Below are 27,724 nucleotides of genomic sequence, written 5' to 3'. Positions count from 1 at the left end.
TCTGTAAACATTAAACACTCCGTTGTTCCAGTTGGCCGCCAATGGTTTTGCGTGTTTAACTATGCACACGTGTCACCAACGCCATCTCACAGCACAGGCCTCTCCAAGATGGCTAAGCCCCACCCATTTTCAAACTGTCCAATCAAGCCAGAGATCGTGGTGTAATGGTGTAACCATGGAAACAGACTTTTTGTGGAAATACAGCCAAAGGTGTGAACGCTGCTTCAGGAAGAGAACGTTCCCTTCACCACAAACAAGCAGCCCAGACTTCCTGTCAGATCGAGGTTACTTCCTGTCAGATCGAGGTTACTTCCTGTGTGATGTTACGACGACACGCTGGCAGATGTTTGCACTCTGAGTACATCTGAGGAAACATCAGAAACATCTGCAGCAAATTAAACATCACAGACTTTCTTCTTTTTCCATCCAAATGACTCGTGGAAACTTTTTAATGTTTTATTTTTTAAAACCAATTTACAATCAAACACTTGTGGAACACGTTTGCAGGATTTTCTTCATTATTATAAAAAACTGTTTATTCGTCGATGTCTGAATTCTTTGCAGCTTCAATCGACGAGCAGCGAGCTTCTCATGGTGGGAAACAGCTCAAAGAAGCCCTGCAGGACCAAAAAATAAACACGCATCAGGAAATATCTGCAGAACGAGACACGAAAGAAAAACCTGCTTCATCGTAACATCAACACAGATTTAAAAACACAAAAAAACAAACATGTTTTCCGGGCCTTTTCTTTTTAATGACTCTTCACGTCTATGCAGCATCACAGCTGTTCATCATGAAGTTCAAACAGAGTGCACTTATTCATGCTGCGTGGGCGGAGTCACCTTAAAGAGGGCGGAGCTCTGCAGCACACTAGAGGTGCAGCACATCTCCCTGATGGAGTGCATGGACAGCTGAGGCGCTCCCATGTCCACCACCGGGATGCCGAGCCGAGCGGCCAGGATGGGTCCGATGGTGGTTCCACAGGGGCTGTCATTACGGACCATCACGTCCTGGAGGAGGCGGGGCCACACAAATTAAGAGTTTTCAGGTGGAGTGTTAAAGTAAAAACTGCAGAAAGACACGAACTCGAGAGGAAACCAAGTACAGAATTTGCAATATAAAAATGGTTGTGCACTTTCGCCCCCTGCAGGCCCATCAGCCGTCACTGCGCATACCTGCAGAGGCACGCCGACCTTGCTGGCGACCTCTCTGATGATGGAGGCGGTGACGGCCGTGGTGGCGTAGCGCTGGTTGCTGTTGAACTTGATCACGGGTCCCTGAAAAAGGACTCAGACTCAGATTAACTTCATCAGAGCACATGGGGGGGGCGCAAAAATACTTCACCTTGTGGAACATTGGGCGGTGACTTTCTTCATGTTTCTCACTGAAATCAAAATCATCACAACATTCCATTAAAATACAGGTCAAACCGTATGTCACACGCGGAGACTCGCGAGCTGAGTGGCGGCGGCGGCGTGGAGACTGACTGGTAGTTGGGGTGGACGGCGTGCGCCATGTCGGCGCTGATCATGAAGGACAGCGGCACCGCCTGCTGGAAGGCGGTGAGGTTGGTGGGGGAGGAGGCGAGGCGGCTGAGGATGAGCTCCGTCAGGTTGGACTGGGCCCCCTGAGCGCTCTCTGACCCCACCTACAGGACACACATGGCACAGCAGATTATCTTTCAAACTTCAGATGAATTCGAGGAGGATTTCATGTTAATGATCTGATAGTGATCAGAGGATGAAATGCACAAATCCATCTGCTGCAGATGATGTGGTTCTGTTGGCTGCTCAGGCAGTGACCTCTGATGACCTCTGACGACACTGAGCAGGTTTGAGGTCGAGTGTGAAGTGACTGAGATGAGAATCAACACCTTCAAATCTCAGACTGTGGTCCTCTATCTGAAAACAGTACATTGGCCTCTCTGGGTGAGGGGGGAGTTACTGCCCAAAGGGGAGGAGTTAAACATCTCGGTGCCTTGTTCTTGGGGGGGGGGGGGGGGGGTGTTGGAGTGTGACACTGACAGATTGGGGGGGAGTCTGATGTTTTACTGTACTGGACCGTCGTGGTGAAGAAGAAGCTGAGCCTGAAGAAGAGACACTTCATCTACCAGTTGATTTATGCTCCTGTCCTCACCTACGGTCATGAACTTTGGGTCACGACTGAAAGAAGAAGGTCGCGGATGCAAGCGGCAGAAATGAGATTCCTTTGTCGGGTATCTGGACTCACTCTCCTGAACAGGGTGAGAAACTTGACTATCCGGGAGGGACTCCGAGTAGAGCCGCTGCTTCTTCACATCGAAAGGAGCCTGCTGAGGTGGTTCAGCCACCTGATGATGATGTCCCCTGGTCATCTCCAGACACGTCCAACTAGGAGGACACAGGACACATGGGAGGGATTAAATGTCCCAGTTGGCTTGGGAACACATCGGGATCCCCTGGGAAGAGTTATAGGACTTGGGACGATGATAGGGAGATGTGGTCTGAGCTGCTTGGTTTGCAGGCAACACGACCCGGATAAGCAGCAGAAAAAGACAAAGTAACTGCTTCTCTGTAATATGAATCCTGTCAATCTATGAAAAATAAATTAACTTACCAACACGTTTTGTGGAAGCTTTTAAATGCCGTGAATTGATTAGTTCAGTCTGATCACCTGGACTCACCTCTTCATTGTCGTACAGAGTGATCATGCGGATGTTCGGATCTTTGGCCAAAGACTCACTTGAACACGACTCCAGAAGCCCCTGACAGGAAACAAGTCCCACAGGACGGTGAGACATCAAAAGCTCATGTTCACATTTTGCTGCTGTGGACTCTGGAGCAGAGACGTTTGTGTTCTGACCTGCAGTGCGCAGTAGCAGCTGTGCAGGTTGTCGAGGCGAGGAGAGAAGATGAACTCCTCGAAGACGCCTCCTAAAGCCTGCAGACCGAAAACAAAACCGGACATCAAACCGGCATTCACACGGACGAGACCTTCACACTCACACTAATCCACAATCACGTCGTCCCTCTGGACGCCCCACAGCACCAAAAAAAACATTATTCAAGATTAGAAACATGAAACATTTGAAACATCAAAAATGAGCAAAAACATTTATGTATTTTTTCTGAATAAAAATTCTCTTAAACATTGTTCAGATTTACGTAAATTAGCAGCCGACTTAGCATATTTATATTGTCACATTCTGAATATATCGTCTCTAATTTTTGAGTAATGACACTTCGTCCTTAATAATATTTAAATATATGCACCAAATCATTCTGAAATGTGATCAGTCATCTCCTTCCAGGGAGTACCTACGGTATCAGTATCAAATGTTGACTGTCTGTTCTTATCAAATTATCACAGACACACAACAATATGATGTCCCATAAAAAAAGTTTAAAAAAAACATGCTTAAAACAAGTGTATTTCCCAGAAATGTGCAGTTGACAGTGAAGATAAATAAAATAAAAAATATAAAGAGGAACAATGAAGCGACTTAAAAGCCAAACTCCAGAGAATGAGACAGATAAGCACTCAGAGAACAGATAGTTTGGCCAACAGCTAGTTCATGGTTTTATTTCTTGGCCGATGTTCAGATTTCTGTCTTTTCCCATCAGGCCGTTCTGCACTTACATGAAGCTTAATGCAGATTTACTGCAAACGACAAACTGACAGTGGCACTCTTAAAAAATGAAAAGCACACAGTGACCTTTAACCTGTCAGACGTTAGGTTCAGCCTGAGAGCACAGAGCCTTAAACCTGAAGGTTAAGGAGGGAGGAGGCGTGTGGACTCACCGCCGGCTGGGTGTCAGTCAGACACAGCTCGAAGTCCAGCAGGGCGTCCGCCTCCACGTCCAGCTCTGAGCACAGCACCTTCACCAGCGCTGGCTGGTGCTTCTCCGCCTGGAGACCAAACATCAAACAGCTCGACTCAACATCTTCACTCAAAACTGTCCTTCAACATCGCTGCAGGAATACTGACGGGATTCAGTCATTCAGCTTCAGGGTTCAGAGTGTGCGAGTTCAGTTTTGGGAGGAAACTCGGTCCATAAAACAAAAACTTAAGAAAGTTAAATGTCATCATTAAATACTTAAATGTTCAGAACATTTTTTTAATAAGAATTTATTTTACCGTTTTGTCAGCACTGACTGCGTCTCCAGAGGATGCAGACCCCGCCTCCAGCTCCTCCTGGACAGCAGTGGCGAGGATGGGCATACTAGGACACAAACAAACATCGATCAGCTACAAATTCCACCAACAAAACCCCAATTAGGCAAAAACTGATTGATTGATTTTTTTTTTTTTTACAGGTGGGTCTCCTTGTTGGGCCCAAAGGAGTCGTTGATGTCCCTTTGCAGGTGGATGGCGAGGTGTGGGATCCTGAGCAGAGGCCGAGGAACATGAACCAGCTTCTGGACCAGCTGGTCGCCGCGCTGCAGAAACACACACACACACACAGTCATGTGCTAACAGTATTTCGACGTCATTATCAAACCTAAGGAAAGAGTCAAAAACAGGTTTTTTTTCCTTCAATACGATTCTTAATTTGCAGTAAAGTGACAGCGTATAATAAAAAATAAAATAAAAATCCCAAAGTCTGAAACTTTCAAAACTTTAAATTACACCAAAAATTCTCAAAACTGAAATATTTTACTCTTTAAATTTCATGTGTGTTGAGTCGTTGTAGCCACGTGTCTCAACAGAACCCATCCTAATAATAACCCAGACTCATCTCGTGCGCGCTACCTTGACCATAATGCGGCCGGCGATGGTCAAGTCGCGGTCGAACCAGGTGTTCCAGATGCCGCCGCCGTAGCACTCCACGCCGACCTGCAGACAGCCCTGTTTAGTCCTCTTGGACCTCGGCTTCACCTAAAACACACAAAACTATTACAAAACAAAAGTCGATGTATTTTGGTAAATTTGTGTTTTTCAGGTTTTGTTTTTTTTGTTGTTGTTGTTTTGAGGCAGAAACATGCAAACATTAATATTCTATTCTCAACCTTGGCCCTGGGTACCAAAGGCCCGGTTAGGAACCCGGGTGGTTCCATGAGGTGACACAGTGTTCATCAAACGTAGGCTACAAGGCAGCCGGTGGGAGGATGTGGGCGGGGTCTCACCCTGAGGCAGGGGCTGTCTGTGTGGGCGCCAATCATGGAGAAGCCATTTCCTGGAAGGTAGCGCCCGCCCACAGCGAAGGCGATGAGGCTGGAGAAGTTCCTGGTGACAAAGTACTGCAGGAAACAGATGTTCAAACAAAGTTTAACTCAAACATCTTTTCCCATGTCCAAAATCAATACATTTAATTTATAAATTTTATTTATATAGCTCAAGATGAGGTTTTAATGACTAGCTGGCCCCGCCCATCACGTGCAGCCTCATCTTGGCTCATGTTTGTTGTACCTTCTTGGACGGCTTGATGTCCCATTGCTCTGCCTCCTTCAGCTCGATGAATCCCGATGTCAACAGACGGCGTCTGCATTCCTCCACCACTGAGAGACAGAGAGAGAGAGATAATTGATTTCATTAGAGTATTTTCAGAACTCTTTTTGTGAAAAGTTTCTGCATTATGATCGAGTTCAGCCAAAAGTAAATACAAGCTGCTGAGCAGCAAAATGGATGTAGATTCTGCTCCGGATGACAACCATGACACAATACGATAAAATAAATAAAATAGATTTTATTGCAAAGGAGCCTTTAACATAGTCTATAAAGATATTAGTGTTTCAATCTTAAAACATTCACTTTCCCTCTTCATTGAATTTGTTTGATCTGTTCTTCTGCATTCAGCGAACATTTTGGGGCCACCTAGCGGCAGAATTACTTACTGCAATATTTATCAGTCACAAAAAGTGTTGTCCATTTGGTTGCTCCAGTTTTTGTTCGGGGTCGCCACAGCAGATAGATCCACATTGGTACGCGGCACAAGTTTTACGCCGGATGCCCTTCTTGACGCAGTGTAAAGTCTTTTTTTTTTTTTACATGAACTTGCACTTTATGAAAAGTTATTTTACAGATACATAATCTCCCTTTTTGTTCTGGTTCTCTGTTCATTCTGATCATCTTCAGACTTCTTTCACCTCCTGTCATACTCCTCTTCCTCTCCTTATTCACATCCAGGGGAAGGGAAAGGGCAAAGGTCATCATTTAGGACGCCACCACTCACGGAGCAAAGGTCAGACACGTTATGACACGCTGGCAGAGTCTGATCTTATCGGCAGTTCAAAGTCGCCCACAAAGCACATCAGCTGGGCGATGTACCGCCGCGTTACTGCGAACGCATGCATTACTGCAAATGTGTGCACGCCGCTTTCTTCTTTCTTTGTACTTCACACCAAACTGGCACACACACACACACCATCTGTCACGTATCAGTGCACAAACTGAGTCTGAACCCCCCCACCTTTTTTTTTTTCTTTTTTTTTTTTAAAGAAAAGTGAAGAAAGAGAGAAAAAAAAAGCTGCCGGGGTTTATGACCTGGTTCACACACTTTACTGATATTAAATATTAACTTGCTGTTTTTATGATAAAATAAACTAAAATTAAGTCCTAATTCCTAAAAGCCAAAAGAAGACATTAAGATAAATCTCACTGTGACCCGAAGCAGCCAAAATTCTAAAAATGATCTCCCCCCTTCTCATTTAAAAACATTTTTCTGTTTCACATGACTTTGTGGGCTCAGTTATCTTCAAATCAAACATTTTAACCTGACTCGATCCAGATTAGACCTGCTCCATATCAGTTTTAAAGTGCTGTCCCACATAAATCCTTGGCACAGAAAACTAAAACCAGATTATCTACATTTTATCTGAGCTTTACAACCAACTAAAACCAGCTCAGCAACATTATTTACAACATATTTGAAAATGTTTAAAAGTGGGTGTAACCAGACAGCCCTTATTAAAAAACAAAAATCCCCACTTAAAATCATGTTCTCTAATTTTAGCAGATTAAACCAGATTTTCTAATTTAGTCCCAAGATACTGATTTTAAAAACCAGTTTCAAACAGGTTTTTACTTAAACTGGTTTATTGAAACCACTGCTAAAAATCGGAGATTTGTACCGTGGTTTATTTAAATCATTAAGATAATCTGAGATTTGTACCGTGGTGTATTTAAATCATTGAGATAATCTGAGATTTCTACCGTGGTGTATTTAAATCATTGAGATAATCTGAGATTTCTACCGTGGTGTATTTAAATCATTGAGATAATCTGAGATTTGTACCGTGGTTTATTTAAATCATTGAGATAATCTGAGATTTGTACCGTGGTGTATTTAAATCATTGAGATAATCTGAGATTTGTACCGTGGTGTATTTAAATCATTGAGATAATCTGAGATTTGTACCGTGGTGTATTTAAATCATTGAGATAATCTGAGATTTGTACCGTGGTGTATTTAAATCATTAAGATAATCTGAGATTTGTACCATGGTTTATTTAAATCATTAAGATAATCTGAGATTTGTACCGTGGTTTATTTAAATCATTAAGATAATCTGAGATTTGTACCGTGGTGTATTTAAATCATTGAGATAATCTGAGATTTGTACCGTGGTGTATTTAAATCATTAAGATAATCTGAGATTTGTACCGTGGTTTATTTAAATCATTAAGATAATCTGAGATTTGTACCGTGGTGTATTTAAATCATTAAGATAATCTGAGATTTGTACCGTGGTTTATTTAAATCATTAAGATAATCTGAGATTTGTACCGTGGTGTATTTAAATCATTAAGATAATCTGAGATTTGTACCGTGGTTTATTTAAGTCATTAAGATAATCTGAGATTTGTACCGTGGTGTATTTAAATCATTAAGATAATCTGAGATTTGTACCGTGGTTTATTTAAATCATTAAGATAATCTGAGATTTGTACCGTGGTTTATTTAAATCATTAAGATAATCTGAGATTTGTACCGTGGTTTATTTAAGTCATTAAGATAATCTGAGATTTGTACCGTGGTGTATTTAAATCATTAAGATAATCTGAGATTTGTACCGTGGTTTATTTAAATCATTAAGATAATCTGAGATTTGTACCATGGTGTATTTAAATCATTAAGATAATCTGAGATTTGTACCGTGGTGTATTTAAATCAAGATAATCTGAGATTTGTACCGTGGTTTATTTAAGTCATTAAGATAATCTGAGATTTGTACCGTGGTGTATTTAAATCATTAAGATAATCTGAGATTTGTACCGTGGTTTATTTAAGTCATTAAGATAATCTGAGATTTGTACCGTGGTGTATTTAAATCATTAAGATAATCTGAGATTTGTACCGTGGTTTATTTAAGTCATTAAGATAATCTGAGATTTGTACCGTGGTTTATTTAAGTCATTAAGATAATCTGAGATTTGTACCGTGGTGTATTTAAATCATTAAGATAATCTGAGATTTGTACCGTGGTATGGAGACACTCCTCTGTCGACAAACTGTAGAAACTCTTTGGCTGCTTCTTTAGAACTCATCCTCACAAACTAAAAGGAAAAAAAAAAGTCACAAACAGGAAAATATAAAAAGTGACAGAGAAAAATAAAAATTAAAGTCAGCCAAAAAAGTCAGAAAAAAATAAAATAAATCACAGATAAAAATAAAGTCACAGAAAAATAAACAAAATCAGAGAAAAAAAATTCACAAACAGAAAAATAATTTAAAAAACAGAGAAAAACGAAAGTGAAATAAAGTAATTCAGCAAAGCGCGACACAACTCAGAAACCAAAGCTAACAAACCTTTGATTAACGTTACTAAAATAAATGAAAAAGTTAACAGCTTTCTGCAGAACTTTACTTATAAAAGAATATTTACTGCGCGAATGTTTCTTTTGTCCGATAAAAAAATAACAGGAGGCTAAAGCCGTGAGTTTTTCTTCTTCTGTCACTGAGAGGCACAACACCGCCTCAAAGCCAGACGGTCGACAATCAAACCCTGGAGGAAAAAAATCAAACAGGTTTATAGCTCCTACCTGCATGAACACGACAGTCTGAACTCTGACCGGCGGCGCACAGAAGGTGCCAAAAATGTTCACAACAGAGTCACAACCAGCGCACTGATCAGCTGACTGCCGCAGCAGAGGCACATCACCACACTGCCACCTGGCGACCAGGAGGATTATCACAGCTCAAATCCAACTATAAACTGCAGCCTATCCCAGCAGTCACAGGGCGTGTTAGGGTTAGGGTCACAGGGTCACAGCCCAAACCAAGCTCAGAATTCAAATATTTAAAGGTCAAAGATAAATTTAAAGGGATTAATGTCAAAGAGTCACTTCGGTGCAGACATTAACAGCTTTACATTTATTCACATCCAGTGCTGAATACAACAAAGCTTTTATTATTGAGGTTATAATATTGATGGAAGAGTTCCACACAGGATTTTTTTTTTCATCTCAGCCGATCAGCAGATCAGTCATCATCTTCTGGGGTTAACATCACATCCACCAGTCGTATCAAAGCTGTTTTGTCCATCATGATTTTTTTGTGCTTGCAATGTGTCAGTGCCTAGTGTTTCCTCCACATAGTTCCAGATGTTCCTTGATGTTCTAACATCAAACCGCACTTGTAATGCATAGTTCTCCAGGCTGCATACAGGTCCCAGATTAATAAGAAATACGTGTTTGTTACTTCTCAAAGGCGTTCATCTCCAGTCCACCTGATGTCAGAGGCCAAAGTCAGACTGAATCTTAGTGCTCCCCTGACCTCTGACCCCTCACAGGCTCTTGCTTTCCATGAGAAGTAATTATCAAATAAATATGATCAAATTAATGGTCAAATAAATAATATACTTTTTGTAAGTGACACCATGAGAGCTCAGGGTTCAGGGGCAGAATCGAGAGTCAAACAACTCTGCCTTGTGCTGTTCCACATGGTTCACTTCTGGGATCTGTTCCATTGCCTTTGCACACAATGTGTTTTAGACCCAATCCTGCTTTAATGAAGTTTCTTACTCATGGTTTTTACCTCTGCCAACAATGTTTGGCGGAGATCATGTTTTCACCCCTATTTGTTTGTTTGTTTGTCTGTTTGTGAACAGCCTGGATCCCACAATATTTCATACATTATTAGGATGTTTTTTTTTAACAGGGGATTCATATCCTGATTGGCAAGAACTGATTCAATTTTCAAGTTCATAGGTCAAAGGTCAAAGTCAGGAAAAATCTTGGAAAATCCCTCTCTTGAATAAACTCTCAAAAATTCATAACTCTGTCAAAAAAGATCCAATTTCTTTCATATTTGAGAGTTTTATGTATGATGGTACCCTTTATTGCCAAAACATTTTGATCCACATCTGATCTGGATTATGGATTTTGTGGATATTTGAATGTAATATTTAAAAGTCCATTTGTTGTACATTTTGCATTATATCTCAATCAAAAGTGTCTCAGTCACTCTCATTTTTCTGTTATGGATTTACCTACACCACCAAAATTGGATGGAGGTTCCAATTTTATGCCTGTTTGTCTTCTGGTTATCAGTCAGAAACCAAGTGGCAAAAAGCAACAACACATTGTGCACAGCAGAGAAAAAGTTGGAAAAAAAACCCTGACAACACCACAAAAAAAAAAAAAACTTGATTCAAGTGCATGAACTAAATACATCCTCCTGACATTTGATCACATCTAATTTAGTTTATGAAAAGTCACTTCTAACAGTTCTTTGACCTTGAAAATTTTTTCCAAGGTAAAATTTTGTGTAATTGGAGACCAGAGTTGGTGGCGGTTTGTGCTCTACGAGTGCGCGGTGCTCGAGTTTTGTTTGTTTTTCTCGATGGCGTGTGTGGTGTTGCTCCTGTAGATGTAATGAAGTTCATAAACTCTCCAACTTGGCCACATGAAATGGACCACAGTTCCGTCACATTTCCAGACGTTTAAAGCACTTTACATTGATGCCTCATATTCACCCATTCACTAACACACACACGCACACACACAGAATTTCTGTTAATAAGAGATCAGTAGTCACTCACTGGTCCTGCTCCTGGAGGTCACCATCACCTGCCCTGCATGTTTTTGATGTTTCCTCTCACCTCCTTAAGTCGGGTGTTTCCTGGCTCTTGATTGGCTGAGTACATCTGACATTGTTAATTAGCAGTGGGTGGAGCCATAAGAGGTGTAAACCATGAGGGAGCAGGGTCAGTGACCCCTGAATTAGAGGCTTTGGTCGTTGGACTTCACACCTGATTCCTGAACAGTTCTGAAAACAAAGCAGAGATTCTTGGTTTGATGTTTAATTTTGGAGAATTATCCAACCAAGAATGATTGTTTCCCTCCTGTGACTCAGTGATGTCAGTGTGTCCTCTCCCCACCTGCACACATTCATCAGGAACCAGCCTTATATAGTCCTGCAGACCCGGCGGGTGAGGAGGGGGGAGTCGGGGGGGGGGGGGGCACGGTTTACTTCAGCTGTCATCTGGAATCATCTCTGCTCAGGATGAAGAAACCCAGAGGGATGAAAACTGATAAACACACACACAGTAACACGTTAGACATCACACTCTATGAATAGACGACAGCTGCTCTGAACACACGGCTTTTAATTTCGTTAATCTCACTTTAAAGATGAGTTTGACTGGTTTCAAACTGTTTTTCATCAAATGCTGCTTTAAAACTGGCTTCAATTTTACCATCTACAAACACTATAAAGAAAGATACAATCTGTTTCAGACGGGTTTAAATGTGGGATTAACTGGGTTCATTCATAAATGGACTGCATTTATATATTGCTTTTTCCACCTGCATCAGACACTCAAAGCGCTTTACAATAATGCCTCACATTCACCTTGATGTCAGGCTGCTGCCACACAAGGCGCTCACTACACACCGGGAGCAACTAGGGGATTAAGGACCTCGCCCAAGGGCCCTTAGTGATTTTCCAGTCAGGCTGGGATTTGAACAGAGGATCCTCTGGTCTCAAGCCCAACGCTTAACCACTAGACCATCACCATGTTGTAAATAGTTTAAAACTGTGTTAATACTTCTTCAAACATGTTTTAATACAGAAGGTACCTCAGTTTTACCATCGACAAACAAAACCAGAGGTCTCAAACTGATTACAGCAAAGGCTGAGAGGCTGCAGGTTTTCTTTGGAACCACCACCTCCACCAGGTGACTTCACTGATGTTTTTTCTGCTTTTTAAACCTTTATTTAACCAGGTTAGTCCTGTTGAGGTCGAGACCTTTTTTGCAAGGGAGACCTGGACAATTCTAAAGTGTCCAGTCCATCTAACCTGCATGTCTTTGGATGTGTGAGGAAGCGGGAGCACCTGGAGGGAGAACACACAAACACCTGGAGAACACGCAAACTCCACACAGAAAGGACACAGGTGGGAATCAAACCCATGACCTTCTTGCTGTGAGGCAACAGTGCTAAACACTAAGGCACCGTGCTGCCTGATAAAGTGATTTTAATCTTTAACTGAAGTAAGCAGTTATAGAAAATGAATTAATGGATTAAATCAAAAATACAAACATATTTATTAACTTTAAATTTCACAATTGTAAATCAAATAGTAAAATAAAAAAATAAAATCTTAATTTGTAATGTGGATAAATTAAAGACAGTCCGATTGTAAACTTTTTTAAATGAGTTGAATTTTAAATTGTTATACAACCAGATTTTAAATAAGATGTTTGCTGTTCTGAACTTTTTTTTTTTTTTGGACTGTTCTTTGATCCAAACAGTAATTTGAAGACATTATTGGTTTGAAACCCTTTAAACATGCCAACATGACTCAGCACATCTGATGCCAGAGCGTCTCTGTGTAAAAGTGCTTTTTCATCTTTCTGAAATCTTCATTAATGGGAATGTCAGCTCGGAGAAGTTGTGCAGGAACTTTGTGTACATCTGTGTCCAAGCACAGGATAGTTTTCCTTTTTAAGGAACGCTGGGCGCCGTCATGAGCGCCCTGCGCCGCCTTGCCATGTGAGGACGGCGCAACGTCTTCATCCTGGTATTTTTATACAGTGAGCTCAAACACGACTGGATTTCCTCATTATCATGTGCCTGCAGAGTCACCGACGTACAGGATGATGTCAGGCTGCGGTGCCCAAACTGGAGGTCGAGGGTCCTGTGAGGGACACAAAATAAACCTTTGGGTCGCCACAGCGAAGCGGCGAACAAGAAGCCAAGATGGATCAAACTGTGGGAATTTTAGTTGGATAGATATCGAGAGGTCATTAGAGTTTGGAGTCATTTGGTCAAAGGTCACGGGTCATGGTCAAGGAAAACATGGTCTGAGAATCGCATTTGTAAAAACATCTCAACAACCAAGAAGCCTGGATGGATGTTCAAATGCAGATATTGTTCAGTAAAATATTTGTGATTGATTGGTTTGAATGACATCATGATGAAGCCATAAAGCCAAAAACACCCTGACAGACAGATTCATATCATAATGTGTAGAAGACGCAGCGTTGTGGATCAGCCCTCTGAGGCCTGTCAATTCTTTTAGTCAAAGTAAACAACAATAACAAAACACAAAACAAGTCAGTGAAAAGTTTAACATCATCTGCAAAAGGTAGTAACAATGGAAAGAAAGTGAATGGCAAAAGGTGGGAAGAAGGTGAAGAGGGGTAGAAAAAGGAAGACAGTGGGAGAGGAAGAATGAATTAGTGGAGAGAGAGTGAGAGAAAGACAACAGAAAAGACAGAGAGGTGGAATGCAAGAGAATGAAGGGGAAAGACAGAAAGAGGGAAGAAAAAGCGAGAGTGGAGAAGAACCGTGTCAAGTCTGGGATTATGCGCTGGTGCTGCATCCACAACACCACAAAACTGCAGCAGGTCCTGGATAGCAACCACCGAGGCAGACAGCCAGTCCATTCCCACATCTCTAAAATAACCATCTATCTGCAGCAACCAGGTGAAATGTGGGCGTGCCCTGGACCTTCTACAGCTACCGGGGTCCTCAACACTCAGACACTTGCGTGCTGGACCAGACACAGGGAAACGGGCCACATGGACAAGATGTCAAAGCTGACACGCCCTCACAGTGTCAGCGATCGTCCTCATCCACCACTCATTTGACACAAAGTCATTCCAGTGGTACCCAAAGATCCTCTGAAGACACCTAGACACCGAGTACCAGAGACATCCAGTCATCACCTTCAGTCACTGGTTAGCGTCCAAGTCTCATAACCATACAAGGAAGGGTGGAATGAAGAAGATGAAAGTGAGAGAGAGAAACAGAGGGAGTGGAGTCCAGCAGAGGGACGGGAGGGGGAACTACAAATAGTCCGGGTCTCTGCCTTCTCCTCAGTGCTGCACCAGACTGCTCCAGCATGGCCTCCTACAGCTCCTCTGCCCACACCACCTCCTCCTACCGCCGCAACTTCGGCCACGGCACCTACGCCTCGCCCTCCCTCAACCGCTCCCTACTGGGCCACAGCGGCGGCGCCGGCAGTCACGTCAGCTCCAGGGTGTATGAAATGACCCGGACCAGCTCGGCACCAGCCTACCGAGTCTCCTCAGGCTACCATGGCAGGCCACTGGTGACATCACGGGCATCTGTTGGCCGCTCCTACACCGGCATGGGTGAAACGCTGGACTTCAGCCTGGCAGACGCCCTCAACCAGGAGTTCCTCACGACTCGGACCAATGAGAAGGCGGAGCTTCAGCACCTGAATGACCGCTTTGCCAGCTACATTGAGAAGGTGCGTTTCCTGGAGCAGCAGAACCAGGCCCTGACGGTGGAGGTGGAGCGACTGCGCGGCCGTGAGCCAACGCGCATCGCGGATCTCTACGAGGAGGAGATGAGCGAGCTGAGGAGGCAGGTGGACATCCTGACCAATCAGAGGTCAAGGGTGGAGGTGGAGAGGGACAACCTGGCCGATGACCTGGACAAGCTTAAACTCAGGTGGGAGGAGCCAAACGGGGTGTGTGTGTGTGTGTGTGTGTGTCCCTTTAAGAAGAGCTGTGACTTCATATCATCAACATCAGAATCAACATTTTAATCAAGACACACAGAACCATAAATATCGAGAGGTCATTAGATTTTGGAAACATTTGGTCAAAGTTCAGGGGTCATGGTCAAGGAAAACATAATCCGAGATTCGCATTTTTAAAAATATCTCAACAACTAAGAAGCCTGGATGGATGATCAAATGCAGTTATTGATCAGTAAAATATTTGTGATTGAGTGGTTTGAATGACATCATGATGAAGTCATAAAGAGTCAAAATTTTAATCAAGACCCACAGGACCATAAATATTTGGACGGATTACATTTTTTTTATTCATATATTTGAATTGAAAGCAAATATGAACATGAGCTTAAAGCACAAACCTTTAGTTTGATAGTTGTTGCATTTTGTGTTTGTGGTCCACAAGTATTTGGACAAATGGCTGCTGTGCTGCTGCTCAGATATGCTCCACCCCCCATGACCCTTAGTTGGAGTAAGTGGGTTTAGAAAATGGGTGTACGGCAGCTGCGCTGTTTCATGTCCCGGTGTCCCCGAGCAAACGGTCCCCCCTAAAAATCGGTCCCCCTGCCTTCACTGTGCATGCGTTATTTCGGAGCTCAGCAGCGATTCGCTGATTATCACCATTCGTTCCACATGAAAATTCAGTAGGTATATCTTATATAATATATTCCAGTTCTAAGGTGGAACTATGCTAGTATATAAAGGTATATCTAAATATGTAAAAAGGAAGAGTAAAATAGGAAAGTAGAAAAGAGTAGAGTAGAGCCACGTAGGTGCCTGGTTTTGAGAACCAGGGATGGTAGGTTGAAAAGCTTTTTTATCCCGTGGGAACTCTCCCTACCCACCCAGGCGGCTCAAGAAAAAGTATATATAATATAATAAAAGTATAGAAAATGATTAATAGCTAAAAAAAATATATATAAAAAAGTAGAAAGAATAGCTAGGAATAACTATATAATATACAAACAGTATATGGAACATATATGAAGATTACCAGGCACAAATAAACGTGTCATATCAAAACTTAACCTAAACCAGTCTGTCAGGGTAATGAAACCACCAAGCACAGAACTGGAAGTTAAGTAACTACATGAAAATTCAGTAAGGTATATCTTATATATTATATTCCAATTCTAAGGTGGAACTATGCCAGTATACAAAGGTATATCTAAATATCTAAAAAGGAAGAGTAAAATAGGAGAGTAGAAAACAGTAGAGTAGAGCCACTTAGGTGCCTGGTCTTGAAAAGTCAGTAGACAAACACAATCAAGTCGATTTCAGGTGATAAACTCTGCTCACTGTAAACCCAAAACAGAAAATGTTTGGATACTGAACAAAGTTACAAAATTACAAAGTTACAAATATAAACATTGTAACAAGGTTACAAACAAAGTTACAAACACCAGAACAGAATTACAAATACCCAAACAAAACTACAAATACTTGAACAAAGTTACAAATACAAAGTAACAAAATTACAAACACCAGAACAGAATTACAAATACCCAAACAAAACTACAAATACCTGAACAAAGTTACAAATACAAAGTAACAAAATTACAAACACCAGAACAGAATTACAAATACCCAAACAAAACTACAAATACCTGAACAAAGTTACAAATACAAAGTAACAAAATTACAAACACCAGAACAGAATTACAAATACCCAAACAAAACTACAAATACCTGAACAAAGTTACAAATACAAAGTAACAAAATTACAAACACCAGAACAGAATTACAAATACCCAAACAAAACTACAAATACCTGAACAAAGTTACAAATACAAAGTAACAAAGTTACAAATACAAAGTAACAAAATTACAAACACCAGAACAGAATTACAAATACCCAAACAAAACTACAAATACCTGAACAAAGTTACAAATACAAAGTAACAAAGTTACAAATACTCAAACAAAATTAGAAATACTGAACAAAGTAACAAGGTTACGAAGTTACAGTTACAAATACCCAAACAAAGCTACAAATAGTGAACAAAGTAACTAGGTTAAAACTACCAGCTAAAACTGCCCAAAGAAAGTTACAAACCCTGGACAAAGTAACAAAGTTACAACTACACAAATTAGAAAAATCAGAGCAAAGTTAGAAATCATAAAACAAGGTTTCAAATTCCAGCCTGAACAAAAAGTCTGAAATACCCAAATAAAATTACAAATACCTCAACAAAGTTATAAATACTTCATCAAAGTTAGAAATTGCTGTGCTTTGGTGAGTATTTATTTATTTGGTGTTTGGGGGAGGTGATGGTCTAGTGGTTAAAGCGTTTGGCTTGAGACCAGAGGATCCTCGGTTGACTGGAAGATCACTAAGGGCCCTTGGGCAAAGTCCTTAATCCCCTTGTTGCTCCCAGTGTGTAGTGAGTACCTTGTATGGCAGCAGCCTGACATTGGGGTGAATGTGAGGCATTATTGTAAAGCGCTTTGAGCATCTAATGCAGATGGAAAAGCGCGATATAAATGCAGTCCACGTTCCACACTCTGTATCTGTGCACACAATACACGTCACAACTTACCTTTAGACATGACAAAAGCCTCCATTTCTCACATGACAAGCAAAGCAGTCGGGAGGTCAGGTGTTGGATTCCCACATGAAGAAGTATTAGCTCTGTTGAAGTGCCTTTGAGCAAAGATGGAAAATCCAAAAGCAGAAACATGAGTCAATGAATTAGATGAAGACTGCTGACAAACATGAGTGACTCTGTTTTCTAGAAGTACTTTACAGGTGGACATACTCGGGTCCATATACACGTGGACACTGACAGCTTTGATTATTGAACTTTTCTCTGTCCAAACATTAATGTTAATAGTAAATACTGAATATGCAAATCGTCAGGAATGAAACCACCTTGTATGTGTTGGATAATTGTCTCCTGTGCTGTTTTATGTCCAAGTATGTGTTATTCCCTCATTATTTAATACACAAGCCAGCAGATTAAAAACTCTAAAATTGATTTGAAGTGTTATATCCAGATGTCATTGTGTCATTGTGTGACAGGGAGAACAGGGAAATATAGCACAGTATCATCAGCATACAATGATGAGAGATTTAAAGCAACATGCTGTGTGTGCAAGGAGTGCATATACAACCCTTGGCAAAAATTATGGAATCACCAGCCTCGGAGGATGTTCATTCAGTTGTTTAATTTTGTAGAAAAAAAGCAGATCACAGACATGACACAAAACTAAAGTCATTTCAAATGGCATCTTTCTGGCTTTAAGAAACACTATAAGAAATCAAGAAAAAAAGATTGTGGCAGTCAGTAACGGTTACTTTTTTAGACCAAGCAGAGGAAAAAATATGGACTCACTCAATTCTGAGGAATAAATTATGGAATTACCCTGTAAATTTTCATCCCCAAAACTAACACCTGCATCAAATCACATCTGCTTGTTAGTCTGCATCTAAAAAGGAGTGATCACACCTTGGAGAGCTGTTGCACCAAGTGGACTGACATGAATCATGGCTCCAACATGAGAGATGTCAGTTGAAACAAAGGAGAGGATTATCAAACTCTTAAAAGAGGGTAAATCATCACGCAATGTTGCAAAAGATGTTGGTTGTTCACAGTCAGCTGTGTCTAAACTCTGGACCAAATACAAACAACATGGGAAGGTTGTTAAAGGCAAACATACTGGTAGACCAAGGAAGACATCAAAATGTCAAGACAGAAAACTTAAAGCAATATGTCTCAAAAATCGAAAATGCACAACAAAACAAATGAGGAACGAATGGGAGGAAACTGGAGTCAACGTCTGTGACCGAACTGTAAGAAACCGCCTAAAGGAAATGGGATTTACATACAGAAAAGCTAAACGAAAGGCATCATTAACACCTAAACAGAAAAAAAAACAAGGTTACAATGGGCTAAGGAAAAGCAATCGTGGACTGTGGATGACTGGATGAAAGTCATATTCAGTGATGAATCTCGAATCTGCATTGGGCAAGGTGATGATGCTGGAACTTTTGTTTGGTGCCGTTCCAATCAGATTTATAAAGATGACTGCCTGAAAAGAACACGTAAATTTCCACAGTCATTGATGATATGGGGCTGCATGTCAGGTAAAGGCACTGGGGAGATGGCTGTCATTACATCATCAATAAATGCACAACGTTGATATTTTGGACACTTTTCTGATGTTTGGGGATGAAGAAATCATTTTTCAAGATGATAATGCATCTTGCCATAGAGCAAAAACTGTGAAAACATTCCTTGTAAAAAGACGCATAGGGTCAATGTCAACCAGCAGATGTGATTTGATGCAGGTGTTAGTTTTGGGGATGAAACTTTACAGGGTGATTCCATAATTTATTCCTCAGAATTGAGTGAGTCCATATTTTTTTCCTCTGCTTCTTATAGTGTTTCTTAAAGCCAGAAAGTTGCCATTTGAAATGACTTTAGTTTTGTGTCATGTCTGTGATCTGCTTTTTTTCTACAAAATTAAACAACTGAATGAACATCCTCCGAGGCTGGTGATTCCATAATTTTTGCCAGGGGTTGTACATAGAGAACTCAGCTGGACCAAGAAATAATCCTTGAGGCACACCACATGTGAAATAAGTTAATAATGATCATTAACAGAAATACTAACTCAGCCACATGGAGTGTGCAGCCAGTTCAGTACTGGTTCCAAGCCCGTATAAATGAGTAAGGTTGCATCAGTAAGGGCATCTGGCATAAAACAAGCCAAGAGGCATAAAATTGATCAGCCACGGCATCAAGTTATGGAAAAGAGTTGTAGAAGTTAGGCTTAAAAAGAAGTGGAGATCTGTGAGCAGCAATATGGTTTCATGCTGAAAAAGAGCACTACAGATGCAATGTTTGGTCTGAGAATACTGATGGAGCAGTACAGAGAAGGCCAGCAGAAGTTACATTGTGTGTTTGTGGATTTAGAGAAAGCTTATGACAGGGTGCCAAGAGAAGAGCTGTGGTATTGTATGAGGACGTCTGGAGTGGCCGAGAAGTATGTGAGGGTAGTGCAGGACATGTACAAGAATAGTGTGACAGTGGTGAGATGCACAGTAGGAATGATAGACTCATTCAAGGTGGAGGTGGGATTACACCAAGGATCAGCTCTGAGTCCTTTCTTGTTCACAGTGGTGATGGACAGGTTGACTGATGAGATCAGACAGGAGACTCCATGGACTATGATGTTTCCAGATGACATTGTGATCTGTAGTTCGAGTAGAGAGCAATTTGAGTCTAGCCTGGATATGTGGAGATATGCTCTGGAGAGAAGGGGAATGAAAGTCAGTAGGAGCAAGACTGAGTCCATGTGTGTGAATGACAGGGAGCCCAGTGGAATAGTGCAGTTACAAGGAGTAGAAGTTGTGAAAGTAGATGAGTTTGTCAACTGTCCAAAGTAATGGAGAGTGTGGTAGAGATGTGAAGAAGAGAGTGCAGGCAGGGTGGAGTGGGTGGAGAAAGGTGGCAGGAGTGATTTGTGACCGAAGAATATCAGCAAGAGTGAAGGGGAAAGTTTACAAAACAGTAGTGAGACCAGCTATGTTGGACGGCTTAGAGACGGTAGCACTAACAAAAAGACAGGAGGCAGAGCTGAAGATGTTGAGATTCTCTTTGGGAGTGACAAGGATGGACAAGATTAGGAATGAACATATCAGAGGGACAGCTCAGGTGAGACGGTTTGAAGACAAAGTCAGAGAGGTGAGATTGAGATGGTTTGGACATGTGCAGAGGAGGGACCCAGAGTATATAGGGAGAAGGATGCTGAGGATGGAGCCACCAGGCAGGAGGAGAAGAGGGAGGACAAAGAGGAGGATTATGGATGTGCTAAATGCTAAATGGACTGCATTTATATAGTGCTTTTCCATCTGCATCAGATGCTCCAAGCGCTTTATAATAATGCCTCACATTCACCCCAATGTCAGGCTGCTGCCATACAAGGTGCTCACTACACACCGGGAGCAACTAGGGGATTATGGACTTGCCCAAGGGCCCTTAGTGATTTTTCCAGTCAGGCTGGGATTTGATCAGATGATCCTCTAGACCATCACCTCATCTGTGCTGAGGGAGGACATGCAGGTGGTTGGTTAGACAGAGGACGATACAGAGGACAGAGTGAGATCTGCTGTGGCGCCCCCTAATGGCAGCAGCTGAAAGTAGGAGAAGACTGAGAGAAATAATAACATTTTAGTCAGACACACTGAGCACTTTCTGAGGGTTATCACCCGCCGGATGTTATGTGTCGACGCGGGTTGAGGAGCAGACCTGCGTCCGACGGAACCCAGCGCTAAAATAACCAGAAAGCGGTTCCAATAACAAAACAATTTATTACTTCACCCTCTGGTGCAAAACAAGGTGTATAAACAAAAGATGCATCAGTCTGGTGGAGTGAAGGCTGGCACGCTCTCCAGCGCCTAAAAGGATCGAAGCCCGGCGCTTCTGGACTCACTTTACCGCCAAACACCCCCCAGGTGGACACAACAAACCGACTCTCTGCGAAGGATAGAAGAGGTGAGGTAAGTCAGCAGTTACAAGCAATATCCTTCAAAAGACACACACTATCAGCAACACATTCAGGTCTGTATTTAAGCTTTATGTAAATGAGCAGCTTCTCACAACAGGTGGAGGATCAGTTGTCCGCACGCCACAGCAGTGAGAAGCGAGCTGCACAATTCTCATCACAATTCAAATATACTGCGTAACAAAATACCAAGTTACTATCAACAAGTAGTCAAACAATTAATCACCTCTGATGTGTGCTGACAGCATGTGTCCCTCACCCTTCCTGCTTCACAGGCACGATGTGTCAAACCCAGGCGCGGTCCTCAGCGTCTCACAAACGAACATCACAAGGTCGAGTTCCCGGCAATTCTGCTTGAATCACACATGACTTAAATGCAGAACGCCATCTAATTATCTGCTTCAGCTGAAAGTCTTTAAGGTTGCATGTGGGCACCATTCACAGGTGCTGCACATACTGTTGATGAGGGTGAAGGACTCTTCTGCCAGCACCTTCTCCACAGACAAATCAGATTTCATACCACCTGGAGAGCAAAGAAAAGAAATAAACACCAAAATGTCCAGCCACACCCCCCCAACACACAACACCGGACCGAGGACATGAGGGTTTCTTACACCCACATAGTTAAATGACAACCTCTCCACCTCTACATATGTGTGTTTATCTCTCAAAGACTCCAGGAAGAGATTCTTCAGAAAGAGGAAGCAGAGAATAACTTGGCTGCGTTCAGAGCGGTGAGTCGTCCACGACAAGTCAAAGTAGATTCACTGGAGTCACTGATGGTGATTCTTCACCTTCAGTTTAGATTTTCTTTTAGAAAAACTCTATGATCTGCTCACTGACATTTATATGTTATTTATTACAGCAGGAATATAAAAACATCTCACTGATGCATGTGTTGTATAACGTTGAGTCATTTTTAACCGATGTTGCTGCAGGATGTCGACGCCGCCACGCTGGCTCGCCTGGACTTGGAACGACGTATCGAGACCCTGCAGGAGGAGATTGCCTTCCTGAAGAAGATCCATGAAGAGGTCCGTCCTCCATCTTCTTCTGTTCATGGACACGCTGCACCACGATCACGCCAAGATGATGCAAACAGTATTTCAGGAGCAGGGTTGTAGTACCGGTAGTCGGCCAACACCAGATTTACCGTGACAGGGCTAACAGGGTAAAAAATATACAGACTTATAATACTTAAAAATCTAGTTTTTACCAACAAGGGAACAAAGTAAATCATGAGATTAAAAAAATGTTCAACTGCAGCCCTGCGATAGACTGGTGACCTCTCACCCACTGACCGCTGGGATAGGCTCCACCCCCTTGGTTCTTCCCTGGAATAAGTAGATACAGAAAATGTACGGACGGGTGTTCAGTCGCCCGATCACAAGCTAGCTTGATATTGCTACTTTGTAAATCAATAGAAACAAACTGTCTCAAAAAAAAACAAAAAAAAAAAAACACTTACGTATTCTTCCTGACCAGAGTATAAAGTGTTTGTTTGCATGTGATTTGCGAAGCCTTGATTGCAGGGTTCTCTTGGTGGCCAGTAGAGGCCACTGTTGCTTGTATTTTAAACCGCATGAGGCATTAACATAGATTTTACATATAGGGTATTAATGTCTAAAACAGATTGGTTTTTACTGCACAACCCACACGGACTCACAACGTCACCACACACTTCCTGTGCCGATTTTCAGTGACGACACCCAAATATGTTCCTATTTCACAGTGGGACAGGCATGCTATGCTAATATTATAGCATCTGCATGCTAAAAACACTGAATATATTTGCTACATAAATGTCAAATTTGTTAAAATGGAAATATGGACACACTGAAAAAAAACTGGGAGTGATATTTACTTGAAAAAACCTAGGAAAGTTTTTTTTTCACTCAGAAATTCAAAGTAAATTTTACAAGTAAATTTTACTTGCATATATTAGTTTTTCTAAAAAGAATAACTCAAGTAACGTTTACTAGCAATCATCAATTCAATATTTTCTTTGAATTTTACTCTGTCTTCATTCATAAAAAGTAAAACTTTTCAGCTGTTCCCCTTGTTTTCGCTCAAAGTTGCCACAGCAGATCCAATTTGGATCTGCATGTTGATTTGGCACAAATTCTACACCGGATGCCCTTCCTGATGCATCCCACATTGCAAGGAGAAATGTGGCAGGGGTGGGGTTTGAACCACGAACCTTCCACATTGAAACTAAGCACACTAACCACTCCCCCCCCCCCCCACCTCTGCCTACTCTGGATTATTAAAAATACTTAAATTTGTCACACAGTGAGACAAAAGAAATTCTGTTTAGAAAAAAGATGCATCAAGATGAATCAATGGTTGTTTTATAATGAACACATTCCTGGACTAATGATCCAAGATCTGCTGTGGTGACTCAGAGTGCAAACAAGGGAGGAACCAAAGGGACTTAAAACTCAGTGCAGCAAAATTAAATGAAAATATTGAATTGATGATTGCTAGTAAATGTTACTTGAGTTAATCTTTTTAGAAAAACTAATATATCCCAGTAAAATTTACTTAAGAGTTCCCCTTGTAAAATTTACTTGGAATTTCTGAGTGAAAAAACTTTCCAAAGTTTTTTCAAGTAAATATTACTCCGATTTTTTTTTCAGTGCACATTAACAAAATGACAATGCCAACAATCAGCAATGAAACACATAAAATCTTAGCCTAGCTGTTAGTTATTAACATTATCATGCTAACATGCAAAGCATCATCTTCACAATCATCTGTCGGCCGTGGCCGAGAAACAGGGCACGACCGTACGCCAGCAGTCACAGTCACCCGCGGCTGCTCCCAGGGAAGGAACGTCTCCTGTTCCTTGATGGCTTCCATAAAATTACCTCTGAAATGAGCTCATTTTTTGCTCAGTAGCAGTGACCAGCGAATTCAGTCCAGCAGTGAATAAACTGCTCACTTAGTGGTGGAACGTCTCCCTATATTTGCCTGAGTGGGACGTGAGGACCATGAAAGGTTCTGTTTCCTTCTGAGGAGATTTGTGTCACAGCCGTCTACACGTTTGTGTAGTCAGGTTTCTGAGCTGTAACATCAAAATCAGTTCTATGACCATCCTGAATAGATCAATTTTAAGATCGTTTGGGAGATCTGATCACCAGGTTTGGTCCATCTTACTGCATGAACATGCAAAGCAAAGCAAACATGCTAATGATGCTATCATAGCTACGACCAAAAATGTACAAAATCTTGAACAGCTACACGCTAACATGCATTATGATGATACATGTTAAGGTCATTATTGATGTAAATTCAAGTGTGCTATCGAGTTCCTATTTTATTATTAGCATGCTAACGCTAATTACTGTGCAGGAGATCCGTGAACTACAGGCTCAAATGCAGGAGACTCAGGTCCAGATCCAGATGGACATGTCCAAACCAGATCTGACAGCAGCGCTGCGAGACATCAGAGCCCAGTACGAAGGCATCGCCGCCAAGAACATCGCAGACGCTGAAGACTGGTACAAGTCAAAGGTGAGACGGAGATCAATGGCAGCCGTATCCATACGTTGACTTGTAGCCTTCAAGACGTTTCTCTTTGCTCTGGATGACTCGGTATCTTCATTGACACTTGTAGAACTTGTTGCTGCAACATCTTAATTAAAAGCTGCTAAATGATCGTGGGGTTGTTTCACTCATAAATCAGTTCAGCATCAAGACTTTTCTCTCTTTTGGCTCATAATTCCATTGATGATATTCAATACGGCCATAAATGTTCAGCTTCAGCAGCACCACGGGCTATACCTGACCTTTGACCTTTGACCCTGCAGGTGTCTGACCTGAACCAAGCAGTGAGTAAAAACAACGAGGCGCTGAAGCAGGCCCGGCAGGAGACCATGGAGTTCCGACACCAGATCCAGGCGTACACCTGCGAGATCGACTCCCTCAAAGGAACCGTACGTCAAACCGACTACAGTCCACCGCAAGTTCTACACAGTTCTAATCTCAACTGTCCTCTCTCCAGAACGAGTCACTGATGAGGCAGATGCGGGACATGGAGGACCGGCACGGTCGTGATGCCGGCGGCTACCACGACACCATCGCCCGGCTGGAGGCGGAGATCGCCAACATGAAAGACGAGATGGCGCGTCACCTCCGCGAGTACCAGGACCTGCTCAATGTCAAGATGGCGCTGGATGTGGAGATCACCACCTACAGGAAATTGCTGGAAGGAGAGGAGAGCAGGTGAGCCTGGCCCCATGTTGGAGGTCCAACAGGTAACATGTTTGATGAAGATTTTATGGTTTAATCTCAGCAGCTGGATCAGATATTAAACATGTCAGATCACTTAAAAAGTCCTACTTAGGAAAATCTTTTTGGTGGCTGATACGGATGCTGAGTTTAGAGAGTAAAAAATTTATGACTGATATAAACTGCCAATATATACTTTACAAATGGCAGTGATTTGTATTGTTATTAAATGCTTATGACAAAGAAGAGTAGTTTATTAAAAATAAATGTAAATATAACCAATAACCGGCCACACTGTCTTCTCTTGGACTGTCAGTCGCCGTGTCGCATCATTTACATAAAATACACTTCTCGTCTATTTTGGCACTGCCTAGCTGCTGGAGTCATGACCACTTGTCTCTTGTAGCTAATGTGACCAAGGGGTAATGGGGGTCCCAGCCATGCTCGACAGCTTTGTAAACAATACTGTGAGAATGCCCTCTGCTGCACAAACCATGTAATGACACCATTTCAAACCACCATAGTGTTTTTCTTCATTGTTTATTTGGTGGAATAAAAGTTTCCATGTCGGCAAAAATAACAACAAAACTGACACGTTCGTGAAAGGTTCGTATCGGTTGACATTATGGGCCGATTGATATATCGGTCGGGCTCTACTTTTTAACTGTGAAATCATTTTGATTCTGGAAAATTCTTGAAATATTGATTTTGGGACCCCCCCCCCCCCCCCCCCCCCCCACCACCACAAAAAAGAAGAAGAAGAAATCATCACCACAGTGGTTAATTTTTCCTTTTTTAATCAATAATCGGAAACCTTCAGACTGGTGATTTCTGCTGCATGTATCGATTATTCACACCGATTATTGATGATGTGTCTGCAGGATTGCCTTACCTGTGCACAGCTACTCCAGCCTGAGTTTCCGAGGTACTCACATACCCGCTGCTGCCCAAACACGTCACTAGAGGGCGCAATAAACACAAATCTGCACTGGAAAACCAAAACTCAGTTGATTGTTCTTGAAATATTTGAGCGTGTCACGTTGATAATATTAATATTTTTGGACAGAAACCAGCCCAGAGCAGCAGCAGCGCTCCTCTGAGACACATTCAAAGAAAACTGTCCTCATCAAGACCATCGAGACCCGAGACGGAGAGGTATCACCCGCACGGGTCAGCCGAAGGGGGTTTTTACATTTATTGATCTGTCATAGTCAGTGATATTTTTTTAATCTTTTTCAATGCAACTCAGAAAAAAAAAGATCTTTTTGAGAGGAGACGCTGTAGTTTAAAAGTGCTGCAATAATGACATCTAGCGGTGAGTGGTGCTACTGCTGTGCTGCAGCCGTAAGGATCTTTATTTTCAGGGAATTAAAGAACAGCTTCAGTTTAAAACATGAGTGCTGTTTGAATTCACTGACAGGTTATTTTCAAATGTCTGTTTTGATCTTCAGGTGGTCAGCGAGTCGACGCAGCACCAGGAGGACGTCATGTAACTGAAGAAGACAAGAAAAACCCAAAACAGAAACAAAAATGCACCAAACACACTTTCTTACTTTGTTACTGTGATGAAGTCATTCAGAATGCATTAATGTGTCATTACCGCCACGTTTCAGGTGGATTCATTTTAGGAAGCAAAAATCTGGAGTTCATTCGATCAAAACACACACACACACACATATATATATACTCACTGTATTTGATTCAAAGAATTAAAAAAAAACAACAACTGGGGGCCTGAGGGCCTCATACAGCGGCGAAGCAGCCGTTTTGGGACACAATGTACCTCATGATGCGTCATTAAGTATAAATGATGTTTGTAAGACACCTGACATAACCTAAAATGAGATGCTTCATGTTTAAATGTGTCTTCTAGGGAGAAGCAACGACATGCAGAGAATTGTGGGATTTTCAGGATGTTTAAAATTGAATGTGTGACTCCATGTTAAACTTGTCCACAACAGGCTCATTTCCACCACAGGAATGTGTGGATGATTTTAGGGCGTCCAACACACGTGTGCTCAACCGCAGGGAACGCCTTTGAAAAGTTATTCTTCAGAACCTTTTTCG

At 41.8% G+C, this 27,724-nt stretch overlaps 2 protein-coding genes across 4 annotated transcripts; one reads left to right on the top strand and one right to left on the bottom strand.

Annotated features, from left to right (window-relative positions):
- Positions 1-546: 546 nt before the first annotated feature.
- On the bottom strand, positions 547-9,074 carry dnpep (aspartyl aminopeptidase). 3 transcript variants are annotated; one of them, XM_034179293.1, is made up of 15 exons: positions 8,964-9,074; positions 8,402-8,477; positions 5,391-5,479; positions 5,108-5,221; positions 4,734-4,859; positions 4,296-4,420; positions 4,119-4,203; positions 3,782-3,889; positions 2,843-2,920; positions 2,664-2,744; positions 1,489-1,649; positions 1,346-1,385; positions 1,177-1,278; positions 844-1,011; positions 547-617 (listed from the first exon to the last, which is right to left on the bottom strand). In XM_034179293.1, exons 1-15 carry the CDS (start codon positions 8,967-8,969, stop codon positions 567-569), a joined length of 1,410 nt encoding a protein of 469 aa, XP_034035184.1. In that variant the 5' UTR covers positions 8,970-9,074; the 3' UTR covers positions 547-566. The 3 variants fall into 3 exon arrangements, with proteins under 3 accessions (XP_034035184.1, XP_034035202.1, XP_034035193.1); XM_034179311.1 differs by lacking the exon at positions 8,964-9,074 and adding an exon at positions 8,807-8,824; XM_034179302.1 differs by lacking the exon at positions 8,964-9,074 and adding an exon at positions 8,731-8,760.
- A 5,176-nt stretch (positions 9,075-14,250) lies between these two features.
- Positions 14,251-27,177, top strand: desmb (desmin b). Its single transcript, XM_034179256.1, has 9 exons — positions 14,251-14,847; positions 22,098-22,158; positions 22,363-22,458; positions 24,779-24,940; positions 25,237-25,362; positions 25,431-25,651; positions 26,539-26,582; positions 26,724-26,812; positions 27,109-27,177. Exons 1-9 carry the CDS (start codon positions 14,273-14,275, stop codon positions 27,148-27,150), a joined length of 1,416 nt encoding a protein of 471 aa, XP_034035147.1. The 5' UTR covers positions 14,251-14,272; the 3' UTR covers positions 27,151-27,177.
- The last annotated feature ends 547 nt before the right edge of the window (positions 27,178-27,724 follow it).

This window comes from Thalassophryne amazonica, chromosome 1, assembly GCF_902500255.1.
Source record: "Thalassophryne amazonica chromosome 1, fThaAma1.1, whole genome shotgun sequence".
Lineage (NCBI taxonomy): Eukaryota > Metazoa > Chordata > Actinopteri > Batrachoidiformes > Batrachoididae > Thalassophryne > Thalassophryne amazonica.
Note: the sequence above shows the minus strand (reverse complement) of the source record. Positions and strands in the feature narration are given on the sequence as shown.